Below are 15,016 nucleotides of genomic sequence, written 5' to 3' on the forward strand. Positions count from 1 at the left end.
TTGTTTAGCTGCCCTTGGCCTACCTGCAAAAATATTTCCTTTAACTATAACACAGCAGGTCATTTACTCAAGGAGACTGGTCCGGCCTGCTTACCACACTTTATCAAAAAACCTGATGTTTCTTTTAAAAAGCCTATGAAATAATGTTTTTAGAATTAGAATAAAGTTGTTACATTGATTCTACCTAATATGCTATTATAATGGAGTTCACCATGTCCTCGAAACTGATAGATTTATGTTCAATTTTAAGACTTTCTCTAGGTTTCTCTGAGTCTGGGTGTTTGAGACACTGAATAGTGCAGGTAAACCCAACATTAATCCTCCTAGGATAAACTAGGCTTAAAAGGCTTCAGAGATGCTGCTTAATCTGTTTTCTTTTCTCCAGTGGATTGCATGACGCTGATGTGAGAATATATGTGTGGATATATTGTTTCACTAAAGTAAGGATACTTCATTTTGAAACCTACAACAGAGCAGTGAACGGCTACCAAAGGTTGGCTAAATGAAATATACAAGTGTCAACTTATTCTCATTTGTTATGCTTATTCAATCTTTAAAAAGTTTTGATTATACACTGTTACAGCATGATCACTGTGGCCTGTGTTGTCAATCATATCCGCTTGCCAGGCAGGTGGAAGGTAGTGAATGCCAGTAAGCATGATGTAACATCCTATTTACATCCCTGTGGGCCTAATCTGCTGAGTGCTGGCTGTGTCATCTCCCTGGGGTTGTCATGTTGGAGCTCTCTATGAGTGAGGCACACACCTAATCCTCCTTACAGAGGGCAAAACAAAAAGTGGTCCTGGCTTGTATATGCTCTGAAATCTCCTAAAAATCCTGCTTCTGATCATTTCCAGGAGTGGGTAAAGCATCTGTTGTGTAATTTCTTTTGTTTGTAGAAGGTTTCTTGTATCTGCTGTTGATTTTTTATTTCTTTACTGTCCCAGGATTGCAAAGCCACTATGTTGACTGTTGGCTGAGCATCACCGGGTTCCAACCTTTCTAACAACGGATCAGTTACTGCAAGATGAGTCTTAAACCACAAGAAGTGGTGAGCGTCGTGACATACTGGCCAACTGAAAAGAGCAACTGACAACTTCTGGAGAGGACGCAAAGATATTAGATCAATGAATCAGCGCTGCATGTCCACGTATTGTTTGATGAATAAGCTGATGAAACCATCTTGAGTGATGATGAATCGCTACACCACCCTGAAGCAGCTGGGTGACGGCACCTACGGCAGCGTGCTGATGGGGAGAAGCAATGAATCTGGAGAACTGGTGGCTATCAAGAGGTAAGGATGTTGATATTTTAAATTCTTTTTTTGTGGTTAAAGATTTTTAAATCGCTTCTCTCTCTTTGAACACGACAATTTATTAATATTACATTAATATTGCGGACTTCAAATGTGAGACTTTTGTTATTTTAATATTGTTAAATAGTTCAAATGTCCTCTTTTTTTAAGTTTTTAAGACTGCTTTACATTAAAGGGAAGTTTTACAATTAAGTGGACCTACAGAACCTTTAAGTTGCCCTTTATAAATCCAAATGTATTAGAGTTTTAAATATAGGTCAACTCACAACCTTTTAAGGTGGTTTCTCTGTCATGTTTTAACAGTTTGACAAAGCAGATACTCTTAAATATTTAAACACCATGCGAAAAGATATTTAGAGTAAAGAGTAGTAATATCAGCCACTTGTTTCCTGCTGTCACCAGGGCAAACAAACTAGCTAACACGCCTTTGTTTCAGCAGCATGGCACCAGAGTTCAATAATAGATGAGAAACCGGGGAGATGCGTCCAATGGTTGAACATTTGGTTACCATGCAAGACAATACATGTGGTGACGGTGAAAGGGAGTGAAAGTAGAAGGAGTGTGTCAGGTTGCTGACATTGCAGAAGGAACGACAACTACTGGCAGGTGCCGGGAGGAGAGAAAAAAGATATCTGTCCGTTCTGTTACTCTTACATAATTGCAGCTTGAGGGCGTGGAAATGCAGATCAGAGAAGATAAGCTATCAGAAAGGTGTCCTGTATACCACCTCCTGTTATGTTTGAATGAAGTCAGCAACACATAGTGTGATAAAAGGGCAATTTTAGATTACTGAATGAAGATGTATTTTACACCTTATTCAAATGGAAAAAACACAAAAGTAAAGCCTATAAAGTTTACAATCTGATTTTAATTTACTTTAAATCTACAGTTTTCTGTTTTTACTCTTGAAATGAATGAGCTGAAATGAGAGACACCCCCAAAAAAGCTGAATTATTGATGAAGACACACAATGGATTTTTTAAGATAATACCACTACTGTATGTTGGGTGTAATTTATAGGGCCTCAAAATGTGATGTCTTTATTCTGTAGTTGATGCATATCTGATCGTGCTGGTGTTGACCTTCTTTTACAGAATGAAGAGGAAGTTTTACTCATGGGAAGAATGTATGAACCTCAGAGAGGTGAAGGTAAGGTTACGGTACAGTTCTTCGCAATATTACAACAGCTCCTTTAGCTCTGTTGCCAGCTACATTCGCCAAAAAGGCTTTCTTTGTTTATCCAAGTATTTGAAATATTGCAAAACATCAATATCAATTTAACAATATAACCCAAGGTTTAAAATTTCACACACTTATCCTTATGAGGATAAGGAATGGTTATTTATAAGTGCATCTTACAACATGCTTTTACCAACTGAATGTTCCACATAACTACAGTTGTTACATTACCCAGAGCTGTCTGACAATTTTCCTACTCTTTGACCTTTCCTGAATGATACATGTAAACTTTAATATCATGTATGAAGAAATCTGCGCATCTCTAAAGTAACTGCGTCATTACATTATTAAGTGTTGTTTACACTATGTGTCTCACTAGTCACTGAAGAAGCTGAACCATGCCAATGTGGTGAAACTAAAGGAGGTTATCAGGGAGAATGACCATCTCTACTTTGTCTTTGAGTATATGAAGGAGAACCTCTACCAGCTGATGAAGGACAGGTAAGGAGACATACACCACATGTTACAATATAAATGTTTGCACAAGGTGTCTTATACAGTTGTTTTGATACATCATTGTTAAAACAGAGGGTTACCAAATTTCAATATCTGACCAGGTGCTTCCCCTTTGAATCACGATCCTTATAAGAGTACTACGTATGTCAACAAAAGGTTGAGCTGATTAGCACCAGTAAGGCTAATGCAATTTGAATGATCTTATTGGATCCAATTGTTTCCAGTGGAATATGTTATATTTCTGTCACCACGTAATGCTCTTACAAGTTTGCACTTGCCCTGCTGTTTTTCCTAGTTTGGAAACCTCAGGTGTACACTGCACTCGCACAGACCTGGATTTGTCCTGTGTAAATGGCCAAAAGCAGAAAAGTGGAGGATGATTTGTAGCGTATCAGTTCAGTAGTTAGATGTATATTTTCATGTATGCTATGTGTATGTGTAAAAGACAAACTCAATACTGTTTATCTAATGTATCTTAGATCAGCAGACTCATAAGACTTTTGTCAATTTTATGTTTACAGAAAAAAATTGTTCCCTGAATCAGTGATAAGAAACATAAGCTTTCAGATTTTACAAGGCCTGTCCTTTATTCACAAATATGGTAGGTGTACTGTACTAATTTCATGCTTTGCTAGTGTGAGGAGAGTGGTTACTTACTTACTACAAGATTCATTGAACAGTTCGAAAGCATAAAAGTAATGAACATTTTTGAACAATTAAACTCTTAAATTGTCATATTGGTGATTAATTGATCTGAATCTTGTAGTTTGTGAACCCTTCATACCTGCCTCATCTAACTCTCTGCGATGCATCTCTATAATCAATGGATTTGTGGAAGCCTCATATGTAGAGGTGCAAAAATCTTACAGCAACTCATTATCCGAACATGTGCCGTCATGCTTCCACACATCCAAAACGCATGCATGTGTATAGATTTCTCTTTCTTCTAACTGCTTTTCTGTCATTTCTCTTTTACTTCTCTTTTCTTCCTTTCCCTTTCTTTGCTCTGTTGTTAGAGAGAACAAGATGTTCTCAGAGAATGAAATTCGGAACATCATGTTTCAAGTGCTATCTGGGTTGGTTTTTGTACATAAGCATGGTAAGAGGCTCTTCTCTTTCATTCTTTACCTGTTCAAAAGTAGCATGATCTATCGGTTGTTGATTTGGGTGTGTCTGATTTTGTAAAAACGTCATGTAATCATGTGTGATCCTCAGATAGAACACCACAAATAGACTATATCTAAAGTACATGTACTTGTTACCCTATGTATTTCTACTAGATGTGTTTTTGCTTAGACGTATAAAGGTTACAGTATTTTCTCATAGCATTGACCAGCTTAAATTGGTGTACCTGCTTTATCAGCATGATGTTTTGCTTTAATTTTAAAATAAATTGCCCTCATGTAACTGCTTTAAATACGCAGAATACATTTTATAATGCTTCCTGGATTAGTCTTTTTGTTGCTAATATAATTAATAGTATTACAATTTAATTGTGTCACTGCTTAATGCTCTGACCAATCCTTTCATATCTAAATGTGGCAACTAAATTACTGCACATGTAAGATTGGGTAAATAAAGTAACTTGGTTAAGGTTAGAGAAACAATGTGGACCTGGTCGACTAAAAAAAAGATACATGTAGAACACTCAGACCTTCCCCGGGCCACCACTGCCAAAGTCAAATAAACACCCATTCAGCAACTCCTCTGTTTTTCTTCTCCTGTGCTATCTGAGTTTGAGGCTCATATTGATATTGTAACAATCCTAAACCAAGGATACTCAAATGCAGAGAAAAAATCCAGAACACAAAAATCCAGTAGCAGGAAAACTACTTTACTGAAAACGTTCATAGGTTATACACAGAAAATCCATCAGCGAGGGCAGAACAATCAAAAACGGGCAATCCACAAAAACCAAAATCCAAAAATCCAAACAGGGTTCAAAAACCAGGCAAGCAAACACAATGGTAACAAGGCTGGAAAACATGAACACACGAGGGTGACAATGACAATCTGGCAGAGGGTGAGTGGAAACACAGGGGTATATATACAGGTTGGACTAATTACCAATGGGATACAGGTGTAGGGAAAAAACTGGCGGGAAACTGAACAAAGGCAGGAAGTAAGACTAGACATGATACACAAGCACCAGGATACAAAATAAAACAGGAAGTGAACACAGATCAAATTAAAACAAACAAACAGGTTACACAGAACATTACAGATATGACCTTTCTACAGGTTTCTTTCATCGAGACATGAAGCCAGAGAATCTGCTGTGCATGGGTCCAGAACTGGTCAAAATAGCAGATTTTGGACTGGCCAGAGAGATCCGCTCCAAACCTCCTTACACAGACTACGTGTCAACTCGATGGTGAGAGTTGTGCCTCTGCCTTTGAATCCTAGCACTATATATAGGTTTTTATGAAGCTGTACAGTATGAGTTTTTCCCTAGTTTACTGAGTATGTTTTATGTCCAGGTACCGAGCTCCAGAGGTTCTGCTCAGGTCTTCTACCTACAGCTCTCCCATTGACCTGTGGGCTGTGGGCTGCATCATGGCTGAGCTCTACACTCTTAGGCCTCTTTTTCCTGGGAACAGTGAAGTGGATGAGATCTTTAAAATCTGCCAAGTCCTCGGCACCGTCAAAAAGGTGAGAAGAAACTGAAAGACAGAGGTGGAAATGATTGCCCTTTAACCAGGGGTTTCAATGTAATTGCCCAAAACTTGTTGAATGTTGATATGACATATGAAGTTTAGTTAGAGAAAGCATGTGAACCATTTAGAGATAAATAGTAAGTTGGAAAGCAGCGGTGTTCCTCTCTCTTTTGTGCAAAGCAGCTTAAGTGTGCTCCCAGCTGAGCAAGATGCCCACTTAATTTCAAAGGCTTTCCCCAAATCCAATCTTTATTTACTCTGATTTCTAAGCAGAGAGCGGTCAGAGACCATTTTTAGTAAGACCTGGTCAGGAGTCCTGACCTCAACCACTAAGGCAGGCATTCAGGTCATTGTTCTCATTGCATTGTTTTGTGTTTTAAAGATTATACAGGAGAGAAAAAGTCTCAAGACGGATTATATATATGTTATGATATATTGGCTAATTGCATTGGAAGCTCCATTAAAGCATTAGTTTGAGCTTACCGGATGTGCAGCAACGTGTTGTTGGTGTTCTTTTGCATCATTATTATGATCTTCTCAGAGACTTTATAAACTATCATATTCCCTCACAGGGCAAAATATCGCAGGGTCAAATCCAAACTTACAACATGATGCTGAAACTGTCATAAAAAACGGTTTGCCTTCTCTCACATCACCAATTATGTTTTCTTATATGATTAACATGCTCTCCTCAGATAGCCATAGATGGTGTAAATTAGATTATTACAAACATTAACTGGAAAACTGGCCCACTGCAGTGGTGTCCGGTCAGAACTTGACCAAGAATGTCTTCTGTTATAGTCCAGGAATTGTTTTTTCAGTAAAATGCTGAATTTGATATGAAGTTGTGTGTTGTTCTTTTTGGCAACAAAAATGTTGCTCGATGCTGACTGGTCAGGTGTCTCAAGATCAAGAGAGAGTTATGGTAGTTTGGCCTTTTTTTACAGTTATTGTGCACTGAAAAAACATTTAACCGCTGTCAAGTTTGTCAGTAGTATAAACCATTTTCAATATTGGGATATCTTAATTATAAACCTCAGCAAAGGAAAATCTCACAACTCATCCTTCTAATTTATAAATATAATAAATAACTATTAGTTCTCTATTCCCTCAGATGGATTGGCCAGAGGGCTACCAGCTAGCTTCTGCTATGAACTTTCGCTTCCCCCAGTGTGTGCCGACCCACCTGAAGACCCTCATCCCTAATGCCAGCAATGAGGCTATCACACTGATGAAGGACCTGCTGCAGTGGGACCCCAAAAAAAGACCCACTGCTGTACAGGTAGGCAAGACCCAGCCTGGATGTTTAGTGTAAAGTTCTGGTTCGTATAACCTGGACTGCAATTTAATCCCACAACAACATACATGTCTCCAGAGAAACAATTTCCATTACAGCGCTACACTCACCGCTACATGCAGATTATCTGTACTTCCAACACTGAGGTGCACTATCCTAATCTCTTTCATTGTAAGTAGTGCTTAAGCCATACTTCACTCCGTCTGCCAGTACAACATCTTGTACCACTGCTGGTCATGCACTACTGTGGTTATCACGTTGTTAGACATAATTTACACTCCAGTGAGAGGGTTGAATCACTCTGTGGGCCCTGAGTAGGCAACACCTTTCCACCAGGAATGACAGTACTTTTCCATTCTCTGCTTACAAAGCTCCCAGGTGTATGATGCACATCTACTTACAGCCCAGTCTAAGACAACAACTTGATCTCATTTTAAACGTTGCCAGCAAAGATAGTTTTTGATTGGGCTTCAGAATACACTGCATGCCCATATCTCTAACAGAAACCTGTTTTTGTGTCAACTGATTGGTGCCATTAAATTATATTGAAGTCTACTATTGCTTGAAAGTAATGTTAAGGAGTATACAAGGTTTGATACATTGTGTCTGTGCCAGAAAAGAATGTTTGTACATTATTCAGAATAACAACATGTAATCCTGTCTCCCCACGTCTAGGCCCTGCGTTACCCATACTTCCAGGTAGGCCAGATCTTAGGGCCTCGTCCTCAGAGCCAGGACGTTAAGAAGATTCAGGCCAGGCCACAGGCCCAGAGGCAGGTATCAGAGTCCAAGATTGATCCCCAACAGTCTTCCTCGGAGTCCAAAGCCTCCACATCGTCCTCCAGAAACCATCAGCAGCATCATCATCAGCCTCTAAAGCAGATTCCCCTTCCCCAGACTGAGAGTAAACCAGGAGGACTCAGCCATGCAGTGAGTGTCTCTTTTTTATGTTCAATAAAATGTAAGAATAAAAGCTATTGACATAATGCAGATGCATAGTATTTTAGAATGCTACTTTAACACAAAAGACTCTTGCCACTAATTTTGTATGTACGACTCCTCTTTAAACGAGTACACTTGTAGAACATTTAAAGTTTTAGAGAAGTTAAGTTTGTACAGATTGTATCAATGCAAATATTGTATTGTATTTTTTCTCCTGCAGAAAGTAGCTTCACTGGGCAGTGAGAACAGCGTTGGTGGTGGAGGGATGGGGGTGCTGAAGAGTGGCCGTCGTCGCTGGGGCCAGACAGTGGCCAGGACCTCAGACAGCTGGGAGGAATCTGACCAGTCAGAAACCTCCGCCTCCAACTCCAAGAAACCTAGCCTGGGGACCACAGAGGAGGAGAGTGGCTCCAATGAGCACCACCCCCAGTAAGTGCTGTAAAGTCTTTACAGAACTGGGTGGGATATTAAAAAATAATATAAGTATTGGCAAGTTTTCATTGGATTGCAGAAGTAAACATTTTTTAAATGTAACAGTCTAATGCATTATGCATGCTTTAAAATAGTGAAAGGTTATCTCAGTTTAAGAATTTTATCATTGTCATATCCATATTATGCATGCATTACTTTCTGCCCAATCTGTGTAAAATACATTTTTAAATGCATGACATCCGTCGAAGTAGGAATCGAATTAAAAACTTGACGTCATGCACGTATCTACAAAAAAAATCACATGCTTTTGAGAGCACAGACCTTTAAGTGTCTGATTTCTCTTTCAGGCCTAAGGAGCAGAAACCTCTGTATTCATACAGCACAGTTACTAAGCTACCAAACAATGTTAAGACTGGCCATGTGGACTCCAATCTTCCAGGATCTGCTGCACGGCAGCACTATCTGAGCCAGTCCCGATACTTGCCAGGTAAGACTGCATGACACCAAATTGGGTCATCTATATCGTTGAAAAAGAGGTCAACATGATGAGGTCATCATTTCCTGTCTGCAAACTGATTTCTACGTTTTTTTTCATGTGTCATGTTATTTGTATTTCAAGCATGATTGCTGGTAGATCTAGTTTTCTCTTGAAAAATAGTATATGTAATGAAGTTCCTGACTTTACTGTTATCCATAGAACTGCAATCTGAAACTCACACTGACTCCATTTAATAAAAGTAGCATCATCCACAGATCAAGCAAAAACAATAAGGCATCTTTGCATTCACCTTTTAGCCATCTGATCCGCCAGTTTCAAAGAAATGCAACTCATGAATTTAAGTCTTTGCACTTTTTCTCATCATATAATTTCTGTTGCTTTAAGGTTTAATTGGCAAGAATCACCCTTCATCTGGAGATAAGGACATGGGTGTTATGACGCTGAGGGACCTGTGGGAGAACTCCTCGAACACTGTCAATAAACCACTTGCTCCTATTGGAGGAGGATTATCTGTCAACAGAGCTAATGCAGGTAAGAACTGATGACTAATGTAGAGGTGTTAAGAGGTTTAATGGAGTTTGCGGGGAGTAGAAAGGGCTTAGATTCCCAGATTTCGCGACATGTTAAAGAAATCATGTTTAACAAAACAACTGTATTTTCTGTAAACAATTTAAACTACTGCATGGCTAAAATAACATATTGTTCATCTGCTGGGAATGTACATTGTAAATCCAGAGAAATAAATAATGACCACACCGTGACGGTCACTGCCGCCTCGTTTTACCCTGCAGTGGAAACCTGGCGACTGTCAGTGTCACCTCCCGTTACATAATAGGACACTGCTCTCTTTGTGATTAGCTCTAAATGCTAATGATGCAGCTAATGTCTCCTGATCAGTATTTATGGTGCCGCTGACAAAGCCGTGTTAGGAGCGAGCCAGAGTGTCTGTGACTTTAGAGATGGGAGACCTCTATAAATCATTTGTCATGTAGACCGACACACAATATAGGTCCCCGCTGTGCTCCCCCCTTCCCTCCCTTCTTCTGCCTTTCTTTCACCTCCCTTCGTCCCTGTTTCTTATTCATGACAGTCAGTGTTAGATCAAGTGTTCCTTAAATGGCCCTTAACTGCACCCCCTGCTCATTTGTCCCACCTCCAACGCTCAATCAAACACACACATACACACACGTTTGTTTTGATACAACTCACCTAATACTCATTTAGATTATCTGTCATTAAAATCTCAAGAGAAGCTATCTTTATGTTTCTGCTGTCTCTTTCTGTTAGCATAAGTGCTAACATGAACATGTTTTTTTCCTCCCCATTTTCTCATTCATTTTTATTTTTATTCTTTCTCTCTGACTTCATGCATCCCCTCCAACTCTACTCTTTGCTGGGCGACTAGAAGAGAATGCCTCTAAATCTGTGGAAAGCCCACAAGAGAAAACTATTGTTAAAGAAAGAATACTTGAGAAAATCGATCTCTCCAAAGGTATTTAATTAGATGACATCCAGAGAAGTCTTTCCCCCCCCTTTTTTTATTACAGTAGAATAAAATGAGTAGTTCTAGATATCTCTGACTCCGTTACTGTAAGTTACTTGTCATGCTAAAGCCCCTCTATCTATACCCCTCTGTCTATAAACATTGTAGCTAGTATGCTGGCTGATGCAACAAGCTTTAGGTATTCAGCCACTTAACATGTGAAAGAAATTAGCTGCTAAAGGCTCTGCAGGAGACAAGGGTACAAATACACAGTTTAACCAGAGAACTAAGAACTCCAGTTGCTAAATAGGTGGTAAATTGCACTACAACCACAACATATTCATAAGAGAACAATGAGGCTTTTCTCTAATTACACTGATAACATCTGTGACTGCTGCTGAAGCAGACCGATGGTGTCGCTGGAACAGTTGAATGGCTTCAATCACTTGACCTTAGTCATTTGTTTGGGTCGTCAGGAGCTGTTGCATAAGCAGTAGTTACCCCACACATACTCACACAAATAGTTAATATCGGGTCATTAGAACATTTATTAGGTTTTTACTAAGGTTTTGTAAGTTTTTATGTATGTACAGAGTGTTACAAAAAGTATGTCTTTCTTCTCTTTTAGGGAACTTTGTAAGCACCAAATACAACCTCTCTGGAGGCTACATCCCATCATTCCAGAAGAAGGAGGTGGGCTCAGTAGGACAGAGGATACAGCTTGCACCTTTGGCTGGGCAGCACGCAAGTAAGATTTTATTCCCTATGTAAGACTAACAAAATAATTTGTTTGATCCGATAACTATCCCCTGTATTCTGTAGGAATAGCTGCTATCTTGTAAAGTCCTCTCACACTCTACCGTAATACTGTTCCTCACAATTCCTAATCCTTTGTCTGTTCAGTTTCCAACTTGCAATGTTTCCAATCCAAACTCTCACTCACTGGGACTGTGTTTCTGTCTTTAACTCTTTCAGTCAATCTTTCTTCTTCTCCTGATAATAAAAAAGACAAACCAAAATCTGAAAAAATGTCCAAGCCCATATCCAACTCAGCTTTGAGTGAATCTAATGAAGGTATTTGCTTTTTCTAGTAGTCTATTGCTTTTGGTGCTAGTACCTATTTCATCTTTCATTTTGATACTTTAAAAATCCTTTATATTGTTAGCTCTTTTGCATCTATCTGAATACCTGGCTTTATAGTTGTCTTATGTATTGTTTATACCAACTGACTGACTGACTATTTTCCTCCAGATTATGAAGGCTGGAAGAGGAGGGCGGACAGGACTCAGCTGAGGGGGAGCAGCTACTCAGCCTTGGCGAAAAACTCTGGGAATATCCTGACCAGAGCTCCAGCCGTACAGCCTGTTCACGGCAGGGTGGACTGGACATCTAAATATGGTGGAAATCGGTAGCTAATAGAGAAGCAGGCATAGCTTTTTACTGCTTGTTGGACTGTTGCTTAGTGGCATCTTTTTCTAAGGCTGTATGTTTCTTTGAACAAAGTACATCTTCAAAAATGAAATGTTAAAGTAGCTTGTAGGTGATACAAAGTTATGTCCATAAGAGGTACATGACACATCCCACGTTATTGAAGAGAAATTTGTAATGCCACTGTGGCATAACCTTGTTCCAGAGAGCCTGAGACATGAATGATCTAAATGTTGATGTGTGTTTGGAGATGACGGTTGCCATGATGCTGAACCAAGACTGATACTGTCTGCAAGACAATCCCACTGTATTCCTGAAGGATTCAGCGAGAGCCAATTCTACTGTTAGTGTTGGGATATTCTGAGTAGTATTTAAATGTAGCATAGATCTTAATTTTATACTTTAGTTGTTATGGTCATGTATTGTTTAACTACTCATGAAAAAGCATTAGCCTTTATTAACACTTTCTGAAATACTATATTTCCTCTGCTTTTACTTGCCAGGTGACTAAAAACTGTTGAATGTATAGGTAGTAAAAATTGTTGCTTTAACTTATTCTGCATTCCCTAAGATACTCTTACACCTCTTTGTATTAAGCGATGCATTTACTGATCATTTTGTAAAAGTTTTATAAAAATAAATATAAAATTTTATATCGCATTCATTCAAAAATGACAACACAGCCAATCCTATTATACAAACATAGTATTATATTTCATCCTCAAATATACACTGCTGTTTTTTGTTTTTTTTAACAAAATAATATTAACGATCAAGAGTAAATGACAATGACGACATGCTGCTCCTCAAACAGGAGGTGGAGAACACGTCAGAATCTTCGCTCCATCAGGATTCCTGGGGTTTCTGCAGCAATGCCAGACTGAGCTTCCCCACCATCAGAAGACTGAAACAAGACAATCACTTTAGACTCAAGGCACACAGAACAAGAAGGTTGTTCATTGTTTATGATCTGTTAAATCTTATGAAGAAGACAGATACCTTGCTCCAGCCATTAAGCCAGCTGGCATGAACTTCCTAGATCCGTAGAACCTCTTTCCCATGACGCCAGTCAGAGCGCCTGATGTAGCTGGAAGACGTCATTTGGTTGAAAACACAAGTGGAGGATGACAAATCAGGCATTACAACCATACATAATACTGTCCTTATTTACAAAACCTTTACCATGCTTGTCCCTGTGCGACACTAGAACATACATTATAATCTTATAATACTTACCAAGGGACACCCAAACATTTTTGGGGTCATTGGAGATCTGGTAGGCACCCAAACCTGCTAGGCCACCGAAGAGGAGACCAGCAGCAAGGGAGGGGACACTACCTGAGATAAAGGTCCAGAAGGTCAACAACTGCACTCGCAGTCCACAGGACTCCACAGCATTGACAGAGATTTTTTTTTAATTTGTTAGTGCATGAACTTTTTAGAATGAAAAGGGATATTTAACAAGGCAAAAAAAGTCAGTTAAGGTTGAAATTATCATCCTAATTTTGCTTACTTGACATTTTAAAAGGGGCTCAATGTAATGCTGTCATACATCAAATGCAGTGATGTATAAAATTAAGCCAAACAAGCAAGCAAACATCACAGCAGCATCATATTAATCTAAAAAATAAGTGATATTTGTTTTCACTTTTAAGGGACCTGGACAGAGAGTTACACTTAAACATTTCATTACTTTTATATCGTATACAAATTAACATAACACATACCTGCTTTCACATAACCAATGGCTCCCCCAGACGCAATAAGGGCTGCGTATCCATAACCTACCCAATCCACACTCATGTTTGACACCTGTCAGGACCACAATGTGTGGATTAGCGGTAAGTTTTCAATTTAAAAAACACATATTAACATAACAAATATTACTTACAAATGCAAAAATATCTAAAGGGCTGCCTGAGTCCTGCAACACAGAGCTATTACAGAAAACGAGCTGAGGCAACAGAAGATATACAAACATTGTAGAGAGAGAGAAGAGAACTTTCCCGCTGTCACACCGCAGACAAAACATGCTACATTGTGGCCCCCTGAAGGGTGTGTATGTGTGTCTGGTTTAATAGATAAGATTCACTGGTGTCCTAAGCCTTAGCATGAGCTCCAGAAGCATGAACTAGCATCACTGTTGTCGCAACACACTTGCAGGGCTAAAAAGAAGGCTACAGAATACACTCAATCCACAGACTATATCAGTTCAGGAGATATACGCCATTTTAATTATTAGAATAAGAGTTTTACGTTCAAGTATGTCTAATATGAAAATTTGAAAGGCAAAAATAGCAACATACAACCTTGCTTCTTTAGTTCGTCCTCTGTCACAATCAACGGCAGCCGCTGTTCTCCACCGAGCACAAATTATTGACACACACATACACGCGGAAAGGGGGGCTGATGGGAAATGTAGGCAGTCTTGCTTTGGAACGAAGTGGTGCGTTTAGGAGTGCAGAATTTAAAAAATAGGGAAAAAAGCTATGAATAATATGAAATAAACAAACAAACCGGAAACAAAACATGTTGAAACTGAAGTAGATATGAACACATTGCCTTTAAGTGTAGATAACAGAGCAGATAACAGGGCAGATTCTATTTGTTCTTCTAAACAACTTTCATTTGCAGTAATGTACTGTGTGTTTTCGTCCAATCACTTATGCTATCCCAGACTAGCTGCCGCAAAAGCCTATGTCATTTAAAACAAATCTGACAAGAGTTCATGTGTCCTCTTTTTCTCCATGTACCTGACTAATGAGTCGTCGTAATAAGCCTACTGTAATTGAACGCAGGAGCCATTTCAAGCAGCCAATTAGCCTACTTTTAAATAGGCCTACATCAACAACAAAATTAACAACATGATGAGCATTATATTACTGCACGTTATGGTATAATTTTTATTGTCGATTATATTTCAGGAAAGATAAATTTCATTACCAACACGCACATATTTTATACATGATTATTTTCTGTCATTATTTTTTATCTATGCCGACAAAAAAATGACAGGAGCAGTTTGAAACTGTAATAGCTTGTATTACCGTGTGTGTACGATTAATGATTAAGCAACGTGACGGACATAATCATTGTGTTTATATGGCAATTATTTGCCGCCTCCTAAGAATGATTAGGTGCCCTTGAGCAAAGTTTCTCCATCTGTTTCACCACTGACTACAGACTACTTTTCTAAACGGAATCTTATCTATGAGAATATTGTTGTTTGATAAGCATTGAGAAATGTATTATTTCTAGGCATATAAAA

General features: G+C 38.9%; 2 protein-coding genes across 4 annotated transcripts; one reads left to right on the top strand and one right to left on the bottom strand.

The window, feature by feature from the left end:
* Window positions 1-1,190: 1,190 nt before the first annotated feature.
* Window positions 1,191-12,354, top strand: mak (male germ cell-associated kinase). The gene is made up of 15 exons (XM_069667603.1): window positions 1,191-1,294; window positions 2,410-2,464; window positions 2,874-2,995; window positions 4,027-4,109; window positions 5,252-5,384; window positions 5,491-5,662; window positions 6,782-6,949; window positions 7,640-7,894; window positions 8,127-8,335; window positions 8,686-8,825; window positions 9,222-9,368; window positions 10,243-10,329; window positions 10,949-11,068; window positions 11,296-11,394; window positions 11,572-12,354. The coding sequence occupies exons 1-15, from the start codon at window positions 1,191-1,193 to the stop codon at window positions 11,730-11,732; spliced, it is 2,055 nt and encodes a 684-aa protein (XP_069523704.1). The 3' UTR covers window positions 11,733-12,354.
* Window positions 12,355-12,435: 81 nt separating this feature from the next.
* Window positions 12,436-14,112, bottom strand: tmem14ca (transmembrane protein 14Ca). 3 transcript variants are annotated; one of them, XM_069667628.1, is made up of 5 exons: window positions 14,058-14,112; window positions 13,476-13,560; window positions 12,985-13,086; window positions 12,748-12,835; window positions 12,436-12,652 (listed from the first exon to the last, which is right to left on the bottom strand). In XM_069667628.1, exons 2-5 carry the CDS (start codon window positions 13,549-13,551, stop codon window positions 12,595-12,597), a joined length of 324 nt encoding a protein of 107 aa, XP_069523729.1. In that variant the 5' UTR covers window positions 13,552-13,560; window positions 14,058-14,112; the 3' UTR covers window positions 12,436-12,594. The 3 variants fall into 3 exon arrangements, with proteins under 3 accessions (XP_069523729.1, XP_069523730.1, XP_069523732.1); XM_069667629.1 differs by having other exon boundaries at window positions 14,055-14,105; XM_069667631.1 differs by lacking the exon at window positions 14,058-14,112 and adding an exon at window positions 13,640-13,744.
* Between the last annotated feature and the right edge of the window lie 904 nt (window positions 14,113-15,016).

The sequence above is a fragment of the Semicossyphus pulcher genome, unplaced genomic scaffold (assembly GCF_022749685.1).
Source record: "Semicossyphus pulcher isolate SPU_LCO1_2020_fin unplaced genomic scaffold, fSemPul1.0.p SCAF_18, whole genome shotgun sequence".
Lineage (NCBI taxonomy): Eukaryota > Metazoa > Chordata > Actinopteri > Labriformes > Labridae > Semicossyphus > Semicossyphus pulcher.